Below are 22,252 nucleotides of genomic sequence, written 5' to 3' on the forward strand. Positions count from 1 at the left end.
AGTTCTTCTAGTAACCCAACTAAATTCATCAATTCCTAGAGATTCCTTTTTGAACTGAATGTAAATCCTTCTCAAGTTGTAAAGTAATTTATTTGTTCCATTCAGTGGAGGTTGGTAGTAATTAGACAACATTGCCCGATTAGTATAAATCAAAAGCAAACGTTAGACATAAAACACTTTTGAAAAATTGTATACCTTCTACTTGTCCTGTGGCAAGTTAACGTCAGTAATATGATGTATGCTTGTTGAAGGAAACGCTTAGTGGCTGTGTGACCTGAGGGAAGTTATTTAACCTCTCAGTGACTCAATTTCCCCATCCAAAAAATGGAGATAATGATATTACCAATTTATTGAGAGAATTATATAAGTTAATATGTAGAAAATATTTAAACCAACGCCTGACGTAGAGTAAGTGCTTAGCTGATACTAACCACCACCACCACCACCATCGTCACCACCATCATCACAAGCATCCCCTTTTCCACTAACAAGGCCTTGGTGTATGCCATGTAAATAGGAAGAATCACTGGACATTCAGAATCTTAAGCCCTAGATTAGGTTGTAGACTCTTTGGTTTGGAAAAGGTACAGAAATATTTCTGATTTAGACAAGAGATTGATTAATTGATTCTGGGTGAATTTTAAACCTTGACATTAATCACTAGGAGAAGTGACACAATTACTTTTTGTGGAATCAAATCAAAAGAAGTGACAGAACTGTCCTTTCATAGTTCAGCCATATTTCAGTTGGATTCCTGGGATAAAATTTGCTCAAGAAGTTTAGAGTAGAGAAACAATAGTGTCTGCTTAGGGGTATAGTTCAGTGGCCTCAAATACTTCTTAGAGTGAAGAGTAGTATAAGTAAAAATTAAAATAGTGACAAATTTCTTCCAGTAACCTCAGATCTAGTCTATTTTTAACAGGGAGCATACTAATATAACAAACTGTCAGTGTTACATGCAGTGATATATATATAGCCCTTTTCTACCCCTCCATACTTGGTCTCCCTCGTTTACTGCCTCAGTTTCCCTTGTTTGAAAGCCTTAGAACCTCTGGCCATGCAGGCAGTTAGATAATTTTGTAAAGGTTCAGTGAATTCTATCCATAATTGTTAAGGAAAATCTAATTTTAAAAATTAATGAGTACATTTTACCTTTTTAGTTGAATTACAAAACTGAGTTCTAAAATTTAGTAAATACTAGTTTTCATAAGCAATACCAGATTTAAACTAATGAAAATGACATCAATATTTAGAAGGCATAGGGAAATTTTTCATAGTTTTATTTGTATTAATTCTAAGATTCAGATAATAGAATAAAATATGTAAGAACTTAAATGTGTGTGAAATCCCTTGAATTCTGATAGTTATTCATAATTTTGATTTTGTTTGCTTAAGGTAAAGCCTCTCCTATTCACTCAGGATACTTTTGATAATTTCAGAAGTTATATTTGAGAAAATAGTTGATTCATTTTTAGTGATTGAGAACCCTTGTAGCAGCGTTTTCTTTTTTGTTTAGTATGTCTGGACCTAATAGCTCTTCAGAATGGTCCATTGAAGGTCGTCGATTGGTCCCACTGATGCCCCGGTTGGTTCCCCAAACCGCCTTCACTGTAACAGCTAATGCTGTTGCCAATGCAGCTATCCAGCACAATGCATCTCTCCCAGTGCCTGCAGAAACAGGAAGCAAGGAAGGTAAGTATAAAACCATTTCTGTGTGTAGAGAAGACTTTTCTCAGATTCCTCAAGAAAAGTTGTCTTGATTTTCATCTGTTTTTAATCCCACTGTATGAAGGTTGCAAAACATAGTGAGCAACTCTTATCCTGAAACTAGAGACTGCCAGGTGTTTAGTCTCAGCTAAAACGAAATCTCCTTTATTCAAATCGTGAATTGTATTAATAACAAAATTGTAAAAAGCCTTCTTGGAATGAATTTTTGATATCAATGTGTCTTGTTAGAAGTGGATAAAAGAGCTTAATGGGTGACATGGAAAATAAATGATAGAAGTCATTTACCTGCTGGAGAAAGATGCCTAACTGATTACTTAGAAAAATAAAGCTCTGTTTTTATCTTCTGAAATCAATGGTATATGGTTCTTCTTTGTTTTGGCCGAGTGTTGTGAATTCTTTAGGGATTACCTGACAGATGGGGAAGGCTTTCTTCTTGTTACTTAGTGATTGACACATACTTTAAAAATTCTAGAATTCTCTTGAAGTCACCAAAAGTAATATTAAATATTTGGATTGATTCTGGTAGCTTGAAAATAACCCTGAAAATGCAGTTGTCAGATTACTGTGGGAAGTTGTCTTTTCTTGACTGGCAATGGGTTGTGGAGCGGAATAAGACACTTCATGCATGCCAGACTCTGTTTTAGGCTGAAGGAAGCTATATTTAGAGAGAGATAGGTATTAATATGTAAGCTTGACCTCTGTTGAGTTTGTTTCCTTTGATGTAGGAGAGGTGTCTTTCTTCTCTTCCCACTTTTACCTTTTCTATCCACCAACTTTGTGGTAGACTGAAAAGAATATTGGATTTCCGGTAGTCAAATCTGTTTTGGAGTCCTAGTTGTTAGCCATTTCCTAGTTGTGTGACGTCCAGCAACTCTGTGAACCTTAAGATTCCTTGTCTTTAAAATGAGCATGTGGTGTTGTGAGATTAGTGATAACATATGGAAAGGATTTAGCACAGTGCATGGAACTCAGTAAATGGTGCCTCTGAACTATTCTTGCTTGTTATTCAAGAAATTGACAGATGATGTTGTCATTACTTGAGTTGAGTTAGTGTAGCACTGCTTTGATGGCAAGGGACTAGTAAGTTGTTTCACAGTAAAGTAGTCTTGCCATGGTCTCTGCCCCTCCCCACCCCAGTAGCCAAATTGGAAATTGCTATGGTTAGGGAAAAATTATCCAACACTCCATCTTTGGTGCTGCTATCACTATTAGAAGGGAATACAAGTATTTATTTGCCTTTTGTCTGTCTTCTTCCATGAATGAAAATTTGTTTTTATTTTTCTCAGTATAGTTTTAAATTTTATTTCTTTGTAACTGTGCTTTTCTCCATTGGCAGTGTCACCTGTAGACAGCTATTAAATATTTGAGGAAAACCCAGTGAAATGATGATTTTCAGGAAAGGTTATTATGCCTTTTAATTTAATGGACCTAATGGCCTCTAACTTCTGATCACATGAAAATGTTAAAATTGGCCTGCAGTAAAAAAATAATTTTTCTGTATATGCGTGGACAGTTTTGGTGAAAGTTAACAGCAAACTTTTTTATTGTTCTTTAGTAGTGGTTTGCTATTCCTACACAAGTACCACGTCAACCCCAACCTCTACCCCTGTTCCAAGTGGCAGCATAGCAACGGTTAAGTCTCCAAGACCTGCCAGTCCTGCCTCCAATGTAGTTGTCTTGCCAAGTGGAAGTACTGTTTATGTCAAAAGTAAGTGATATTCTCAGTGTTATCAGGCCCATCTTGGCTAAATGATGCAACATAGGCTCTGATTAGATTTTCCTTCCTGGATTAAATCATCGGTCCACTGGCTATTAGCAGTGGTTAGTTTTTGAAGGTTCTAAAGAATTCCTTTCTTTACACATGACTAGGTATATATTGCTTTTTAAACAGTTCTGGGGGTTGAGAAATTACTTCTTTTTCGTTCTCTGTGGGAAATCTGCCTTGAACTATCTTTCAAGAATTTGCTTGTTTTTGATTGTCATGGAATAGAAATGGGAATGGAAACTGATGAAATGTGCTTATGTGATTTATTCAGTTTTTGCTCCTATAATTGTAATCTTTGTAATGCTTTTTAAAAAATTGTTTATATAACATATCATCCAACTGTTAGATTCAGTAATGCCGTCTAGAGAGCCCCTCTTTAGATTTCTAGTTGACTACAAGTTTTTGAGGTTTATTTGCAGTTTTTAACCCCCTGATTCTATTCTGTGGAACAGTTTAATGTCTAGGTCATTTTTTGGTTTTAATGCCAAAATTGTTTGGGTTTTGTTATCAACTGGAGAATATTAATATTTGATTTTCATTTTTCTCAATATAGTTATAAACTTGATTTCTTTGTAACTTTTAGATGTGGAGTTTGCTGTTTTGGGAATGATGTTAGGTCATTGTCAACCTTGCTTAAAGTCTAAAAATTGAAGGTGTGAGGAGTTATATTTTATTACCAATTCCATGAGTCATGCTGTACGCTTTTTTTTATGTCTGCTCTCTAGAGATTTCCTGTGTATGTTGCAAGGTTTTATATTTCTCACTTGATTTTTTTAAAAAAGTCTACAAAAACAGTTGGGGCTTTAGTTCATAAAGAAAAAGCCAAAAATCTGAAATTATTAAGGTTATATCTGATTTTTGCAGATTTAGCCAAGGTGACCGTAAGAGATCTATTTTTTTTAATTATTCTTTTTTATAAGTTTATTTACTTATTTTTGGTAATCTCTACACCCAATGTGGGGCTTGAACTCATGACTCCGGGATCAACAGTCACATGCTTTTCTGACTGAGCCAGCTGGGTGACCCAAGATCTGTTTTTTGACCTTGTTTTATTTTTTTATTATTATTTTTAAATTAAAAAAAATTTTTTTTTTGAGAGACAGAGACAGTGTGAGCAGGGGAGGGTCAGAGAGAGAGGGAGACTCAGAATTTGAAGCAGGCTCCAGGCTCTGAGCTAGCTGTTAGCACAAAGCCCAACCCGAGGCTTGAACCCACGAACCATGAGATCATGACCTGAGCCAAAGTCTGACGCTTAACTGACTGAGCCACCCAGGCGCCCCTGACCTTGTTTTAAAACATGGAAAGTGGGGGGCTCCTGGGAAGTTCAGTCGGTTAAGTTTCTGACTTTAGTTCAGGTCGTTATCTTACAGTTCATGAGTTGGAGCCCCATGTTGGGCTCTGCACTGACAGTGTAGAGCCTGTTCAGAGTCTCTGTCTCCCTCTCTTTCTGCCCCCTGCCCATCGCCCATCATGTGCTTACGTGCTTTCTCTCTCTTAAAAATAAATAATTAAATATTTTTAAAAAATTGAAAGTGAATCTTAAACATGAAGAAACCTTTTCACATAATATGTAGTTTGAAATAATAGGAAGTTTATTGCTTTATTCTGAGAAGTCACACAGTCAACATTAGTTTGAGATATAATTATTCATTAATCTAGCTTCATATGTGCAAGGCACTGTACCAGGGGAAGAAACCAATAAGTCTTAGTCATTGCCCTCTGGGAGCCCCTCAAAAAGGGGAGCTGTGCAGGCTGATAGCCACATTACCATGGGGTAAGTGACACAGAAGAGAATATACAAAGTGCTTAAGCTCAGAGGAGATGTGAGGTCACTTTACTTATGTGAGTAAGGGAAAGAAAGCTTCACTGAGGAGAGATAGTTTGCAGGATGATAATTGCAGGATGATGAAGAAGTCATTAATGGTAGATAGTATAATAGTAGACCAATAGTCCATAGAGACTCTAAATGGAAAGAAGGCAGTAAGGTGGCTTTGGGGAATGGTGAGTAGTTTAGTGTACCAGGATTCTAGGAGGGCACAGGATTGGGTGGAACAGGGTGTAGTTGAACTCTAGACAATGTGGGGCTTAGGGACACAGTCTCCCTGTGCAGTTGAGAAGCTGCGTGTAACTTGACTTCCCAAAAACTTAACTACCAATAGCTTATTGTGGGCCAGAAGTCTCACTGATAGCATAAACAGTCAACTAACATGTGTTTTGTTTATGTATTATATACTGTTTTCTTACAATATAGTAAGTTGGACAAAGAAAATGTTACTGAAAAAATCATGAGAAAGAGGAAAGAGAAACATTTACAGTACAGTATTGTATTTATCGAAAAAAGTCCGCCTGTTAGTGGACCTGCATAGCTCAAACTTGTTTGAAGTCAACTATATTGCATTCTTAGAAAGATACAGAACCTCGAATGATGTAGTGATGATTTAAGTGCCTCATCTTGTAGGGAAATAAAAACTACTTAAGGATTTAAGGTAAGGCATTGGCACAATTGGATGTGAGATTCTATAACTGGCAGTAGGATGGAGGGTAGAAGTGGAGTGATTGCAACAAGGGCACTGTTTAGGAGCTTGCTAAAATATAGACAGGAGATAAGAAGGAAGGCCTGATAGAGCCACAGCGTTAAAGAAAGGAGGAAAGGCATTCAGAGAAAACTTCTGAGGGGGGATTGATAGGACTTACTGTTTGATTGGGCATGAGGGAGAGGGGGAGAAGTCAAGGATGACTGATAACCCAGAGATTTAAAATGAAGTCTAAAATGCGAGGTTAGATTGTGATAAATACATCAAAAATTTCATTGCCTTTCAGGTGTTAGCTGTTCAGATGAAGATGAAAAACCCAGAAAACGAAGAAGAACAAATTCTTCTAGCTCCTCCCCCGTTGTCCTAAAGGAAGTTCCAAAGGCTGTTGTTCCGGTCTCAAAGACGATCACTGTGCCTGTGAGTGGCAGTCCCAAGATGAGCAACATCATGCAGAGCATTGCCAACTCCTTACCACCCCACATGTCTCCTGTGAAAATAACCTTCACGAAACCGTCAACACAGACGACAAACACAACAACACAGAAGGTATGTGGGGGAGGGAGTGTCTGTCTGCCAATTGCTGTTTCCATCTCTTTCAGGCAATATGATTCAGATTTAACAAACATGCTCTGAGTGCTTACTATGTGCTTGGCATTATGCTGGGAATGGTCAGGTGTCTTACTTTAATTCTGCACAGAAAGCTTTGGGATAGGTATTATTATTTCACTTTTTGTAGATGAGGCTCAGAGACGTCAAATGACTTGCCTAATATGACACAGATAGCAGCTCTCTTACTCCTAAGTCTTTCGTTCTATTTCATTATTGTAATGCCATATGGAAAAAATTAAAATACAAGATTTTTAAATCTGTATTTGAGTAATTTTACCTTTAGGAACTCAGTTTTTTCTTTGCCAGAGTAGCAGTGTTGTCAGAATTGGGTGTTTCATAGAAGAAAGGAAGGAACTAACATTAGTTCTTTCCTAAACTCTTTTCAGTATGTTCAGATCATCAGAATTCTGTCAGTTTTATGTTACTGGAACCCTCTAACTTTCCACGCTGATCTGGATGCTGACAGCACCCTAGGCTTGTTGCACATCTGTATTTCTAGGATTCCCCTTCATCGTCATTCTGATCTTCCTCCTCTGTTTATTTACTCATTTGCTGGAACATCCTCTGGTAGCTTCTTGGTGTATGGGTAGATGGAAGGTAAATTTTTTGAGACCTTGCATTGGTGGACCGAAAATTTCTTTATTTTAGTCTCCTACTTTCTTGATGGCTTAAAGCAGTTTTTTAGGCTAGAGATAATTTTTCCCGAGAATTTTGAAGATCTTGCTCCATTGGCTGTTGGCTTCAGTATTGTCTTTGAGAAGCCCCAATGCCATTCTAATATCTTCTTTTTTGCTTTGAAAACTTTTGGTAACTTTCAGAGTTCCAAAATTTCAAGATAATTTTCCTTAGTGTGAGTCTTTATTTTATCCATTGGGTTGCACATTCAGGGGCAGCTTTCACTCTAGACACTCCTGTCCTTCAGTTCTGGGAAATTTCTTGAGTTATTTCCTAGATTTTTCAGCGTTCTCTCTTTTTGGATCAACTATTTAGGATGTTGAATTGCCTGAATTGATCCTTAACTTTCCTTCCTTTTCTCATTCCCATTTTCCATTTGTTTGTTTTTTCTTTCTATTATAATGTAGTGGTTAAAAGCCTGGATTTTGGGGCACTTGGGTGGCTCAGTTGGTTGAGTGTCCAACTTTAGCTTAGGGCATGATCTCACAGTTCATGAGAGTTCAAGCCCTGCATTGGGCTCACTGCTGTCAGTGCAGACCCCACTTTGGATCCTCTCCCCCGCCGCCCCATCTATATCCCTTCACCACTTGTGCTCTCTCTCAAAAATGAATAAACATTTTTAAGAAATAAATAAAAGCCTGGATTTTGGAACTAGACTTTCTGAATTTGAATCCCAGTTTTTGCCACTTACTGGTTTTTGACTGTGGGAAAACTAAATTCTGGAATTAAGTTCTATCATTTGAAAAATAGGGAAAACAATATAGGGTTTTGGGGTATGAATAAGATAATAAATGTAAAACTGTCAGAATAGAGCCTCGCACATAGTAAATGCTCTGTAAGTATTATTTTCTTTATCCTTTAGTATTATCCTTCACTACTTCTCTGAATTTGTCATTTTTGCTATCATACTTTAAATTTCTAATAGCTCTTTCTTGATCTCTGAAAGATCCTTCTTTTTTTCTTAAACAGCATCCTATTTCATAAAATCACTATATTCTGATCATATTCATGACTTTTTTTGATGTTTTATTCTTTTATGTTTTCTCTCTTGCCTGTAAGTTCATTTATTTGTTTTGATCTCTGTTTCATTTCAGAATTTCCTTAAATGCTGGCTGTCTGCTTATCTTTGATCATGGGTGCTAAAAATTGACAGAGAGCTGTTATGTGTAGGGTGGGGCATGTTGGCTGGTGATTTTCATTGTAGGTTGACCTACCTGGGCTGTTGTGTTGAGAAAATCCCATTACCCTTTTACCTTTATCAGTTACCATTCTCATTATGGCTTTTTCATTGACTAGTCAGATTTCCTCAGAGAAGAATTTTCCAGTCTCCTTCCTAAAGTAGTAGTAAGCCAGTCTGTCAGGATTTGTTTGGGGAGTAAATGGAGGGACCAGACTGTAGAGTCTCACCATTCAGTATATAGACTACTAACCCCTCTGTGTGTAGCACAGTACTCACCCCCCTCAGCCCAGAGTTCTAAGATTACCTTGGATTCAATCTTTCCCTCAAGAGAAGAAATTGCTAGAATTAATTGCTAGTCTTCCTTTAGATGTGGGAGGATAGCTGTGGATCTAAATGCTGCCTAAATAGATTTTCAACTGATTTTCCTCTTTCTAGTTCCACTTTTATTCCCATGTAAAATGTATCTTGTGCTCTGGGGCGCCTGGGTGACTCAGTCAGTTAAGTGTCCGACTCTTGATCTCCGCTAGGTTATTGATCTTAGGGTTGTGAGTTCAAGTCCTGCGTTGGGTTGGGCTCCACACTGGGTGTGAAGCCTACGTAAAAACAAAAACAAAAACAAAAACTTGACTCGTGCTCTCTATTCCTTAATCTTTCTGGGGTTTTCTAGTTTCCACCTCTGAGAGTATACTGATTGATTACTACTTGTCTGTTTTCCAGTTTACAAAACTTCATGGCTGTTATCTTCTATTTTGACCTTATGAGTTTATGTGCCTCTTCCCCTTTTAAAAAACCTCTCCATAAAGTTTTAGAGGCATTTTTGGGAAGGAATGGAGGCACATTCTTGTCTTTAGTGATCTTTACCACTTTTGAATCTTTAGATTCACGATAACTTTCATTTAAAGAACCTCCTTGAATTTCCTGGAAAGATGTCATTACATAATACATGAAAAATTATTTTCTTAGTAAACTAGAAGTGATAGTGAGCTGATCTGTAGTGTATAATTCTATTTTAGGATGAAGCATTATGATGTAGTGTTAAAATCAAGCAAGGCTTTTTGTGGTCAAAGAGGCCTGCATTGGAACCACAGCTCTTCCAGTATGACCTGAGATAAATTAGTCTTTTTAAATCTGTTTTCCCATCTGTAAGATGAGAATAATGCCAATCTTAAAAAGTTATTATAAGTATTAAATGAGACTGGGTATTGTAGTTTATTTATTTATTTATTTTAAAGTTTATTTATTTTGAGAGAACACGAGTCAGGGAGGGGCAGAGAGAGAGGGAGAGAGAGAAAATCCCAAGCAAGCTCTGTCTGTACTATGAGTGCAGAGCCTAATGCGGGGCTCAAATCCACAAATGGTGAGATCATAACTTGAGCTGAAACCAAGAGTCAGATGCTTAACCGACTGAGCGACCCAAGTACTATGAGACGGTATATTTTAAAGTACAGCAATAGGTATATACTAAAAAAAAGTTAGGTCCCTTCCTTTGCTGATATTTTACATAAAGCAGTGTTTTATTTATTTGCACTGTTTAGAAAAGAGCTGTTCCAAAAAGAGAATTCATCAGTTAAGTTACTCCTTAATATATAGAAATGGACTATTTTTGATGACTTTTTAAATGTTAACACTGAACATAATTTTTGCATTTGTATTTAATGACTCCAAGGTAATCCTTCTGAATATCACTTTTCATAAAGTATTATAGTTATTGCTTTCTGGACTAGCCCTATGTTGTTATCAGCCTGCTATACTCTATGAGGTTATAAGTCTACTTACTATAATTTTTTACTGCCTTTTTTTTTTTTTGCTGGGGCTTATTTTATTAGTAATTCTTCTGTCTTCCTCCTTCTTACCTCTTCTTTTGATTTGGTGTTTGGGAAATAATGTAGCAGAGTTATAGTTAAAATGGCACCTATTTCCCATCCATGTCTTTCTGTTCCCTTATCCTATTTTGTTTTTATTTGTTATAATTAGTTAACATCATATTACGTATTTGTTCATTTCCTGTTTCTTCCATAGAGTAGATGTTGTTGACTTTATCTTGTTCATCACTGTATTCCCTGGTATTTAGACTAGTTCATAAAATATAGAAGGTCTTAATTAATGTTTGTTGAATGAATAAATGAGTGAACAAATGAATAAATAGATCGGCTCTGCTACCTTTCTTGAACCTCAGTTTCTTTTTAAAACAAAGATAATAGAACTTACTTCCTAGAGTTTTTGAGATAATTACATGAGATGATTCATGGAAAGTACTTAACATAGTATATATGATGAATGCCTAGTAAATGTTGCCTAATGTTACTAACTTTCCAATCTTCTTTGGTAGACGTATATAAAAATACTTGTAAAAGATGGAAGGTTCACCAGTAAGTAAAGTTGGCAGTTTTTTTTATTCGATGACTTTCTCATTATTTTTGTTTTTTCTTCTTAATTACCAGTTGAGAATGGATAGTTGATGGAGGTCATCAGACATATGATGTTTGTTAGAGGGCATACAGAATCTTAGATTTGTCCTACTCAATCTAAAAATAAGCATTTAAAACAAATTAAATTAAAAATAAGACTCATTCATTCCACAAATATTTACTGAGTATCTACTATGTTCTGGAGGCAAAACTCTACTCTTTTACTTCATTTGTATTCAGTGCCATTTAGTTTTGTTACTTCTTGGACAAACTATGTGTGGTAGCACTAATAAATATTCTTTGGGATTTTTTTTTTCTCTTCTCCTTCTGTTGGGTAATTGGATTTCTTTGAAATCTCTGTAAGGCTATTTTCATTATTGCATTCACTTTGGATTTCTCACAAATCCTGTGTAAGTCAACTTAGGATTTATTTTATATTAAGTATAATTATTTATGATTTTGTGGACTTGATTCAAATTCAAATAGGTCATATATTTTCAGGATAGACAAATTTCCACCTATGTTAATGTGGTGCCTTCATTTTAATAACATTGGTACAGCACTTATATAAACAAAGCAACAGAATATAGCTTTATGCTTTCATGTGCTTGATTGATATTTTTCATTTTATCCTTAGGGTGCAAGTCCCAGCACTCTTAAGGAGTTTTTGTGAGTGCTAGAAGGTCAGTAATTTGAATTATGGCCTGAATAAACACTGTTTGGTTCACTTGGTTTCAAAATCCCTTCATTACCCCTGTTGTAATAAGTAACTTTAAAGTACAAGTAAATTTTTTTTAAGGTGAATCTCTAATTTTGGATAACCCCTTTTCAGATCAGAAATCAGCATTCAGACTGAAATCTCAAAATATGTTTTATCATTTGTATCTATATAACCTAAAACATGCTCTTAAAGACTTCTAGATTTACTTTGCTGAAATTTTGTCTTAATGTCAGAAGCCTACATGCATACTCTGATTTTAAAATGGGAAATATTTTGCACAAGGGTGAATGCTTCCCCTTCCCTTGCTCATGACAGACATTGCTAATTGACACTTTCCTGCCAAGTCTTGGTGAATCCTTATCTGTGCCACAGAGGCCTTTATAAACACTGCTCCAGAAAGCTACTGCTTTTAGTTCAGAATTGGTAAATGTGAATCCTGATTGCCGTTACCACTATAATTGGTTTGACTGTGGTAGTAGCTATGAGTTCTTTGGATTCTTAGGGTTATCAGAATTTGGGGAAATGCTCTGTAACATTTTTTAATGAAACAAAAATTGAGTACATTAAAATATATTTCCAGATTGAATTGATCTATAGTACCTTTATTGATATCTTTTTAACATTTATTAAGTAGTAATAGTAAGTTAATCACTACTGCGTGTTGACTGCCAAATATTGACCACCTGCTATGTGCCTAGCACTATGTTAGATGCTTCACGTCATTATCTCGTTCAATCCTCGTAATGGTTGCAAGATAGGTATTATTATCCCTATTTTATAGATGAAAATTGGAGCCCAGAGATTTTAACGTGTCCAGGGGCCTGCCATTTGTCAGTGGCTACAGCAGGTTTAAGCTCAGGTTCATTTGACTCTTAAGCTTATGGACTTTTTACCATATTGGTCTACTTCTTCTCAGTTTATATTGTGGTTTATGATTGTTTTTATAATGCTATTTAGGTATTTGCTGATCAAGTCTATATAGAAGTATGCTAGTCAACTCTATATAGGTATTTGTTGGTCAAGATTTAGATATCTCTCTTGACTCATCAAATAATTAACAAACTGCAATGTAGTTACATCTTATAATTCTCTATGATACTACAAATATATAATGATATAGTCAAAGCTTCTTTGAGATGTAGGTACTGAGTATGAACATATTCAGTAAATTTTGACCAATATAACATCGGGCCTTCTTTAGAACTAATGTGTAAATGGAAGAGAATTTCTCTTTTAATTTCTTTGGATTTTTAAAAACGATTTTCTGCCTTAGGTAGGTAGAAGTAATTTTGGTGAAAGAAGAAAAAGACACTCTGCTCTGTTTTGGTTATCACCATACCACTGTTACAATCCCCCAGAATAAAACTGTAATACTATAGATTTATAAATGATTTTTGTGTTCTCAGCTGTAAAATGGGGATAATAATAGCATCTGTGTCATAGGATTTTGGGGAGATTTAGATTAGCCAATGCACATTAGCTCTAGGAGTTCATCTTGATTCTGTTATTTTCCTTAGACCTACCATTTCTCTACATCAACAAGTCCTATTGACTTCCTCTGAAAACAATCTGAATGTGATCACTTCTCTTTATTTCCACTACTAACACCCAAGTCTAAGCAGCCGCTATTATTTCTTCCTGGTCTACCGCATAGTTTACTAGTCTCACTGCTTCCATTCTTGCTATTCACCATAGCAGCTAGAATGATCTTTTAAAGTATAAATCAGATTTTGTTGTTTCCCCACTTAAAAGTCTCCTATGGCTTCCTATTGTATTTAGAATAAAATTTAAATCCTTTACTCTGGCTTATAAATTTGATATGGCCCCTACTTACTTTGCCAACCTCTCTTGTTCTATATTCTTTTTGTTACATTGACTTTCTTTCTGTTTTTCAGTACATCAAGCTGATTCCCACCTTAAGTCCTTTGCTCCATCCTGTTCTTTCTCATCTGAAGTGCTTTGCCTCCCTATGTCTTTTAAACTTTTCCAGCCATACAGGCTAACCTTGAAGTCTCTTTCCTGCCTCTTTATTCCCCTCCATTTTCTTTTTCAAGCTATATGAGCAATTCCTATTGGTTTTTACCTTTAAAAATGTTTAAAATTTGTTTCGTTTTCACCACTTCTGCTACAAATGATCCTCTCTCCTTGGTTTAATCTGGGAAAATTCTTATTGTGTCCCTATTTCTACTACCTCTTCCCTACTGTACTTTGCATCTAGCAGATAGAGTAATGCTTTTTGAAAAATATTTTTGAGAACTGTTTTAGATTTATGGAAAAATTGAGAGGATAATACAGAGGGTTCTCATATACACTGCACTCAGTTTCTACTGCCCTCAATATTTTATGTTAGTATGGTACATTAGTTATTATTAATGAACTAGTATTGATGCACTAAGATTAACTAAAGTTCATGGTTTATTAGGTTTCTTTACCTGTTGTCTTTTTTTTCTTCTAGGATACCACAGTATACTTGTCATGTCTTCTTAGGTTCCTCTTGGCTGTGAAAGTTTCTCAGACTTTTCTCCTGTTTGGCAGTTTTGATGAATATTGATCAAATATTTTATAGGATGCCCCACAATTGGAATTTGTCCTATGTTTTTCTCATGATTAGACTACGGTTTTGGGTTTTCGGAGGGAAGACCACAAGGATAAAATGCCATTTTCATCATATCATTTTAAGGGTATATAGTATCAACATGAGCTTACGTCCTCTAGGTCTCCATGACTTCCCCGATTCTGTCTCCTGCTACTTTCTGTCGTAAAGTCTAATCCTGTTCATTAGGTCCTTGGAGTTTATTGAATATGCCAAGCTTGCTTCTGCCTCAGGGCCTTTTTATTTGCTGCTTTCTATGCCATTGGATGCGCTTCCTCAAGGTAGCAACGTTGTTCACACCCCTGCTTCTAGTTTCTGCTCAACTGTTACCTTATCAGAGAAATTTTATTTAATACTTTATAAAAAATAACACAGTGCTCCCAGTATTTTTTCTTTCCTACCCTGCTTTATTGTCTCTTCCATTTTCAACATGACATATATTTACTTTTCTAATTTGTTTGTTTCTCTCCCTACCTATTAGAATTTAGCTCATGAAAGTATGAACTTTGTCTGTTTTGTTCATTCCACTATCCCCAGCATCTAGAACCATGCCTGGCACATAGTAGATGCTCAACAAATATTTATAAGTGAATGATTATCCAAATTACTTTGTAGTAAAATTGTGCCCGTTTTACTCCCTAAGTAGTATATTGAAATGCTTATTTCACTCTCTCGTACAGCATTGAACATTGTTTTAAAAAATATTTGGTTGGTAAAAGTGATTTCTTTTAAATACATTTAGACGATTACTAGTAAAGAAAAGCTTTCCTATACTTTTAGTTGTATATTTCTTTTTAATGAATTGTTTCTTTATATTTCATAAGCTAATTTTGAATTTTGTGTAACTATGGGTCTAGATACATTAGCAGTATACAGTAGGTACATGAAAATAACTTATTTTTCTTTCCTTAGGTTATTATAGTGACCACATCACCAAGTTCAACCTTCGTGCCCAACATTCTCTCCAAATCCCATAACTATGCAGCAGTCACTAAGCTTGTACCAACATCAGTCATTGCTTCCACAACCCAGAAGCCACCAGTGGTTATAACTGCTTCACAGTCCTCCCTGGTCAGTAGTAGCAGCAGTGGCAGCAGCAGTTCTACACCATCACCTATTCCTAGTACAGTTGCAGTAACAGCTGTGGTATCTTCCACGCCGTCAGTGGTCATGTCAACAGTAGCACAAGGTGAGTAGTGATCCACCATGTAATCCTGCCCCTGTGGCACGTGGCAGTTTGAAGAAAACCATGTGGGTGTAGTTTTCTGCCTTGGTTATGAAGGTCCCTGCTTTTGTATCAGAAATTACCACTCTTCTTCCCCTTGTTTGAGAATGTCAAGATAGTTGGTTACTATTTTCTTATACTAACGTGCTTATTCCAAGATATTTTTATTCAGGTGCAGAGTACGTAGTCACCTAGGCAATTAACATTCACAAAATGTAGGTTAGCTCTGTCACAACAGATTTCAAAGTCATAATAACCAAATATCTTGAATATAATGAAAGTTTTATTTAGTTATATATTTTAAAATATTTTTGTTATTTTTAAATAATGTCTCCACCCAATGTGGGCCTCAAACTTAGAACGTTGAGATCACGAGTCATATGCTCTACTAACTGAGCCAGCCAGGTGCCCCTAATGAAATTTTTAAAAGAAGAACTTGAAATTACGATTGACCTTTGAGCAAAGTTGGGGTTAGGGGCACAGTTATATACTATATTATAATTGAGGAAGCTAGAGAAAAAAATCATAAAGAAAATAAAATACATTTATCATATTGTATTGTAATTATCCAAAAGAAGTGTGTGTATGTGGACCTATGCAGTCCACACCTCTGTTGTTTAAGTCAACCATATTTACTCAAGGTTTTTCAGGGGAAATATTACAAGGAAGTTACCCAGTAATAAGAAGCAGGAGGGAGAGGATGATTTCAAGGAAATGGCATTCATCTTTTCTCCAGTGTCCTAAATTTTTCTATATTGGTGGATGATAAGGGGAACTAAAACTGAACTGAAGGACAATTGCTGTTTAATAATAGCAGAGGAAAGAAAATGTGGAAATCTCAATTCCATGTTAACCTAAATAAGTTTAGCCCTTTTGCCATATCCTTGTGTTCCTCCCTATTAAAAGCAAGGAGCACACTGTCAGAAATTTTCTTCTTAGTGTTGGTGAGTCTTAAGATGGGGGATAGGAGAGAAGCATGTTCTGTATAGAATTCATACCCATCATCATAGTCTATTAAAGGGAGCATAGAAGCAATATAGAATAGGACTTAATATTAGTTTTCATTAAGTTTTGCTTGACTATTACATACCTAAGATAGAGTGGGACTTGGAAATATCCTAGTTTATGAATTAGTAGTAAATATAAGCACTAGAATAGGAAAACACAAGTATTTTTCATAATCGTTTTAGTAGTGTTTAGTGTGTTCTGTATAACTGTGTAGGCAAGGAAGAGGCTGCTGTAGATACAATGCAGTCAGTATTCTTCACAGCCCTAATGCTAGGATATGAAATTATCTTTCATTATTTCCTGGCTCATATACCTATTTAATGTCTCAATCAACAATAGGAAAATAGTAGTCTTGAAGTTTTCTTTTGTTACTTTAAGTAATTAAAAAAATACCAGCCTCTCTATTTGCACAGCAATAAACTATAATTTCATTATTAAAAATAGAATTTTTATGTAGAAAACCTGTTGAAAATGTTGGTTCCAAACATGATCCAAATTCACTATTTTAAAATTTGGATGCAAGGAAAGGAGGGTCACCTGTCTCTGCACCTGAGTGACCCCTTGTGTCAAAACTGTCATCCATTGATGAACATTTTTCTCTTCCAGCACTCCTCACACAATTTGCTGAATTTTTATCGTACTATTAGAAATATTATTGTTCTTCCAAGGAACATGTTATTATTTGAAATAAAAGAGATATTTCTCTTGGCTACTAATAAGACATCTTTAGGCAAAATGAATATTCCATGCTTCTGTTTTTCACTTTGTTTTTTCTAAGTATCCTCTGAAACCCTTGGGAATTTAGGACTTCCCTGTTTTCTCTTTTGCTTCTTACTATCCTGTATGTTCGTAGGGTATCCTCACTAGGGATATATAGTCAAATAGTGTATTTTACAGTCACTTGAAATAACTTTTTTCCTCTATGGTCAAGCTCTAATTTGATATACGGTTAGGTTAATTTGTTTCATTTTGTTTTGTTTTTACTGATTGCAATTTAAAATATTTTCCCTTAATTTATAATTGCATAAAAGTTTATGTTCCAAACTCAGATCTGCAAAGTAAGGTGTGTTTTGAGAAATCTATCTTTTATTTACAGTTCTTACACCCTCTTTTGTCCTTCCCTTTTTTTCCTTTAGTTAGCTTTTTATTTATCCTTCCATTTTTAAAATATGTTAACAAATATGTATATATTATATTCTCTCTTTGTGTTTGATAAAAGGTTTTTCATATATATATATATATACACATGTGTATATATATATACACACACACACATATGTATACATATATAAACACACACATATATACGTGTACACACACTGCACTTTAGTGTTTGGAAGAGATAATTATTTTTATTTGATGGTTATAAGTCTGGTGCTGGTATTACCAAAAACAGTGATAGTTGAAATATGTTTTATGTGTATAGAATGAAGTAGTTTATTTTAGATGACTACTTGATATTTGATTCCTCCCCTTTTTAGTCCTGTAGATTGCATAGCTTTTTTTCATTATCTCTTAAATCTATATGATTTATATTTCTTAAATCTTCTTGTTCCTCTTAAGGCAAATAATAGGCTGTTGTTTATTACACGGGTTGATTACTATGACCTTTCTATATTTTATTCTTTTTTTCAGTTAAATCCTATTGCCATTGTCTTTTCTCATATTCTGGTGAGAGAAATTTCCTTTCATCTCATCTTCTTCTGTTCTTTTGTGGACTTCATAAATTATTTACCCAACACTGTGTCTTTAGTGATTGCCAGCTCTGGGGGTAGGAGGGAGAAAGCTGCCCTTGGTTGAGAACTGAGCTCTAGTGATTACATTATGGATTTTTAATTTATAGCAATCTATCTTCAAGTGATACACCACTTCCCATATTGTGTTAGAATCTTAAAATAGTATACTTTTCCCTCTCTCATCCTGTGCTAAGGTTGTCCTACATTTAAATTCTGTATAAGTCCCATGTTACATTGTTACCATTTTTGCTTTAAACAATTCTCTTTTAAAAAAATAACATATAAGAAGTAAAAAGTCTTTTATATTTACCAAGCTCATCTTGTACTTTTCCTACTCTAGCCTTGGAATCAGCCATTTTTCCAAGGAACCCTGATTCCTTTTAGTGGAAAGTGATAATTAGAAGCTAGAATCTGGGTGCTAGATATGCTACTGCTGTGTTATATGTATGTGCAGGTATGGACACGCATGCTTGTTTACATGTGCACCCATGCTTGTGTACATGTGCATGCTTACATCTATATTTCTATATATTGGAAACTGTGGGTTCATATTGCTACGTCTAATTTTAACCAAACAACTGTAGTTTTCTCCATTCCCTTCTTTGATAGTGAAAAACCTAACTTGCATTATCTTTCATATATACACTTATTTTATCAGTTCCCTAGTATGCAACCAGTTGATCATTGCTGTTATTGCCCCCACCTCTATGTAGAAGCCTTCCTCTCTCCACTCAGGCTCTAACATTCTGCAAACTCTTGCATTACCCCGCCTATTTCCGACACCTGCCCATGTCACCCTTTTGTATGGATGCCAGTCTCACCCTACTCAGCTCTGACACCTTTGGCAGGCTGCCCTCCCATCCAGAAGACCTTTTCACTTAGTTTGGATTCTGATCTTACCTTAGTACCCCTTCCTGTGGACACTCTCTCAAGCTTTGAGACTATTAGGTGTCTGACACTCATGGAACCCCTCTGTATCTTACTTGAGCTCTAAATCTACATGCATGGTGTTCCCTGAGTTTCCCCAGCATCAACGCCCTCCTCATCTTACTGAATTCCATGCTAGGCCAGTTTCTGCGCTGGGTTCTGACATTTCATGCTAAGCCACTCTTCTGCTTAGCTGCCTTGTTTTTCATCTTGCTTTGCACCAGCTGGTGACTTTAGTGCTGAGTTGTTTGGGAAGCAAAGGGCAAAAGGAAGAGAACCTTTTACTTGTTCAAACAAAAATAGCACTTAGTACAGTTTGTAATGATTGATCTGTATAATCATTTGATTATCTTCTCTTGTAACCTTTCTGAAGGTAGGGACTGTTTCATGGATACAATTTAGTTTCCCAAGGATCTGCCATAAAGTATGTGCTCAGTAAGTTTTTACTGAATGAACACATACTCGGAGAGATTAAGTACTTTAAGTATTTAAGCTCATATAGCTGTTTATGTGTTTATGTGTTGAAGGTACAATTTGTACATAATTCTCTGATTCTAAAGTTATCCTGACTACTTTTAAACCAGATACTTTTACTATAAAAAACTATATGGAGAACATAGTTAAGGAGTTTCTTATGTGCACACTTTGCCTCAGTTAATACAAGAATTCACTATAAATTCAATATAAAGGTTAGACCTTTTAAAAATAGTATCTATCACTCATATAAAACATTATGCTCCTTGAGTCATAAAATGTTGGTGCTGAATGTTCAGCACAACTAAGCAATATAACACACACGTCTCCGAAGTACTAGTATTTGGGAAGGGATGGGGTTGGGTGAGGTGGGAGAATGTGTAGGTAATGTGGGTAAGCCCTTTAGAGGATTCTGATTACACGTTTTGCCTCTAAGTCCTCAATCTGTGATTTTATCCTATCTACACAGCAATACTTGGAGACTTGTAGGGCAAGGAAAATTCAATAAATGGGGGAAGCTAAGGCCCCAGGAGTCAGAATGACTTTTCAAGGTTTCTTTTCTATCTTTATCTTTCTCCACAAGCATTTAATATAAGAATATGACATTTAAAATTTTTTCTGTAATACAGTATAATTGTCATGTTGGGGGTATGGAAGAAGAAGGTGTGAAATAGCCTAAGAATTTGATAATTAGGCTATTTAAGAGTTTCATTTCATTCCAGCAGTGCTCAAAAAGTTGATATGATGAGTTATATTCCAGGTCATTAGGAATATAAATTCATTTACAGATAAAAGTCCTGTTGTGTTGTTGAAGAATTATAAGAAAATTTCTGATGAATTATCTGGGAGGGGAAGAATTTCTCTCAGACTCATACATCTTTAGTGGAAGTTACTGGTACTCCTTACCTATGCATACTGCTAATATAAGCATTGCACTAAGAAGCAGTGTCTTACTACCTTATGTCATCAGAATTTTGTTGCTGTGGATGTATTGAGGATGCTACTTGTAATTTTCACAGATTACTGACTGACCCAGTTAGAGTTCGCAGGAAATGACTTTAATTTATAGATTATCAGAAATAAAACTTAGACAAGCTACTTTGCCATGCTAAAAAGTTCAAAAGATGAATGTTTCAATGTGAGATATTTTCTCATGCCTTGTTTAAATTGACTTATTAGAACTTGAAAGGTAATATTTAAAAAGATGTATTACAAATAAGATTCAAAACTTAGTTTGGTTTATTCTTTTTCACATTAAGAACCTGTATTTTCTAACAGAAAATTTCCTGAAAGATATGTGTGAGTATCCTTCGTGATACTGTATTTCTTTCATTCTAACTGTCCACCAAGGAAAATTGTTTTTTTTTTTTAATGTGAGAGCAGTGATGCTTCCCTTGTAAGGTTTGAGGGCTGTATAGCAAATGTGTAAAATATCACATATTATACATGACATTTAATAGGTGCTTATAAGTCATTGCTTTTATCGATTTACCTAGTACAAGAAATGTTTTCAAGCATGCTTCACTATTAAATAAGTTCTTTTCCCCTTACCCTTTGACAGGCGTATCTACATCAGCGATCAAAATGGCATCGACCAGACTTCCTTCTCCCAAAAGTTTAGTGGGTGCCCCAACTCAGATTCTTGCACAGTTTCCTAAACAGAATCAACAGTCTCCGAAGCAGCAGTTACATCACGTGCAGCAGCAGGCCCAGCAGCAGGTGGCCCAGCCTGCTCCAGTGTCTCACCAGCAACAGCCGCAGCAGTCTCCTTTGCCACCTGGTATCAAGCCCACCATTCAAATCAAACAGGAGTCAGGTAACTGGAGAGTGTTTACAAGATGTAGTTCTTCCTTGATCACTACTTCTCTGAAGACTACTAGTATACATAGATATGGTTCCCTCAAGCCCCAGGCTTTTAATTCTGAAATATATTTTGAGAGCCTCCTGTTGGAAATACGTATATAGAAAGAACTGGAGCTTGGGAATAGAAATGAGAAAAAAAGCAATTTGCTCCGCTGTAGCAGTTATTTCCAATCGACTATGCAGGGAGATAAGGAAGCTGAGGAAGCAAACCCAGATTTTAGAATTATACTCTACACTGGGATTCTAGAAAGTAGGCAGTTGAAAAATTCATCTGGAGAATTTTGTGTTAGAATGCTGTATTATGAACTTGGCATAAAATTGTATGAGCAGAGGTGCTGAGACTGTAGGACATTGTGGTGAACAAGTTTGTGGTTTGTGGAATAACAGTTTAGCAGTTTTTTGAAAGCATCTCTAGCACAGTGAGAACTCAGAAGTAGGAATCAATTATTTTAAGTTATTGAATCATAAAAGTATTGAATAAAAAGGCAGGTAGGATAGAGGCTCAAACACAGGGAGATTAAAAAGACTTAATAGGGATATGTTTAAGAAATGAAATTCACATTTAAGAAATGAAAATGGATTTTGTCCCCCTCCAATGAATTCTGGACTTTATTTGGTGGTAGAAGAAGGATTTGGAAGATGCCGACATTTTCAGTTTTGTTTCATTTTGGTTTAATATTTTATTATTAGGTTTTGAGATACAATTTGACACATAACATTGTATTACTTATAGATGTACAACATAATGATTTATTTATATATTTCAGAGTGATTGCAATAGGTTTAGTTAACATCCATTATCACAC

The 22,252-nt window shown here is 35.6% G+C and overlaps 1 protein-coding gene across 8 annotated transcripts in view; it reads left to right on the forward strand.

The window, feature by feature from the left end:
* The window catches only part of EMSY (EMSY transcriptional repressor, BRCA2 interacting), an 82,204-nt gene that overhangs the window by 12,817 nt on the left and 47,135 nt on the right, over positions 1–22,252 (forward strand). For 4 of the 8 annotated variants that reach the window (XM_029956408.1, XM_029956404.1, XM_029956401.1 and 1 more), the window contains 5 exons: positions 1,517–1,692; positions 3,284–3,436; positions 6,314–6,573; positions 15,126–15,402; positions 21,145–21,399. In XM_029956408.1, the coding sequence (XP_029812268.1) occupies positions 1,517–1,692; positions 3,284–3,436; positions 6,314–6,573; positions 15,126–15,402; positions 21,145–21,399 (1,121 nt within the window). The remainder of the gene's footprint in view (positions 1–1,516; positions 1,693–3,283; positions 3,437–6,313; positions 6,574–15,125; positions 15,403–21,144; positions 21,400–22,252) is intronic. The other 4 variants (XM_029956402.1, XM_029956405.1, XM_029956407.1 and 1 more) reach the window with 2 other exon arrangements.

Source organism: Suricata suricatta, chromosome 11 (assembly GCF_006229205.1).
Source record: "Suricata suricatta isolate VVHF042 chromosome 11, meerkat_22Aug2017_6uvM2_HiC, whole genome shotgun sequence".
Taxonomy (NCBI): domain Eukaryota; kingdom Metazoa; phylum Chordata; class Mammalia; order Carnivora; family Herpestidae; genus Suricata; species Suricata suricatta.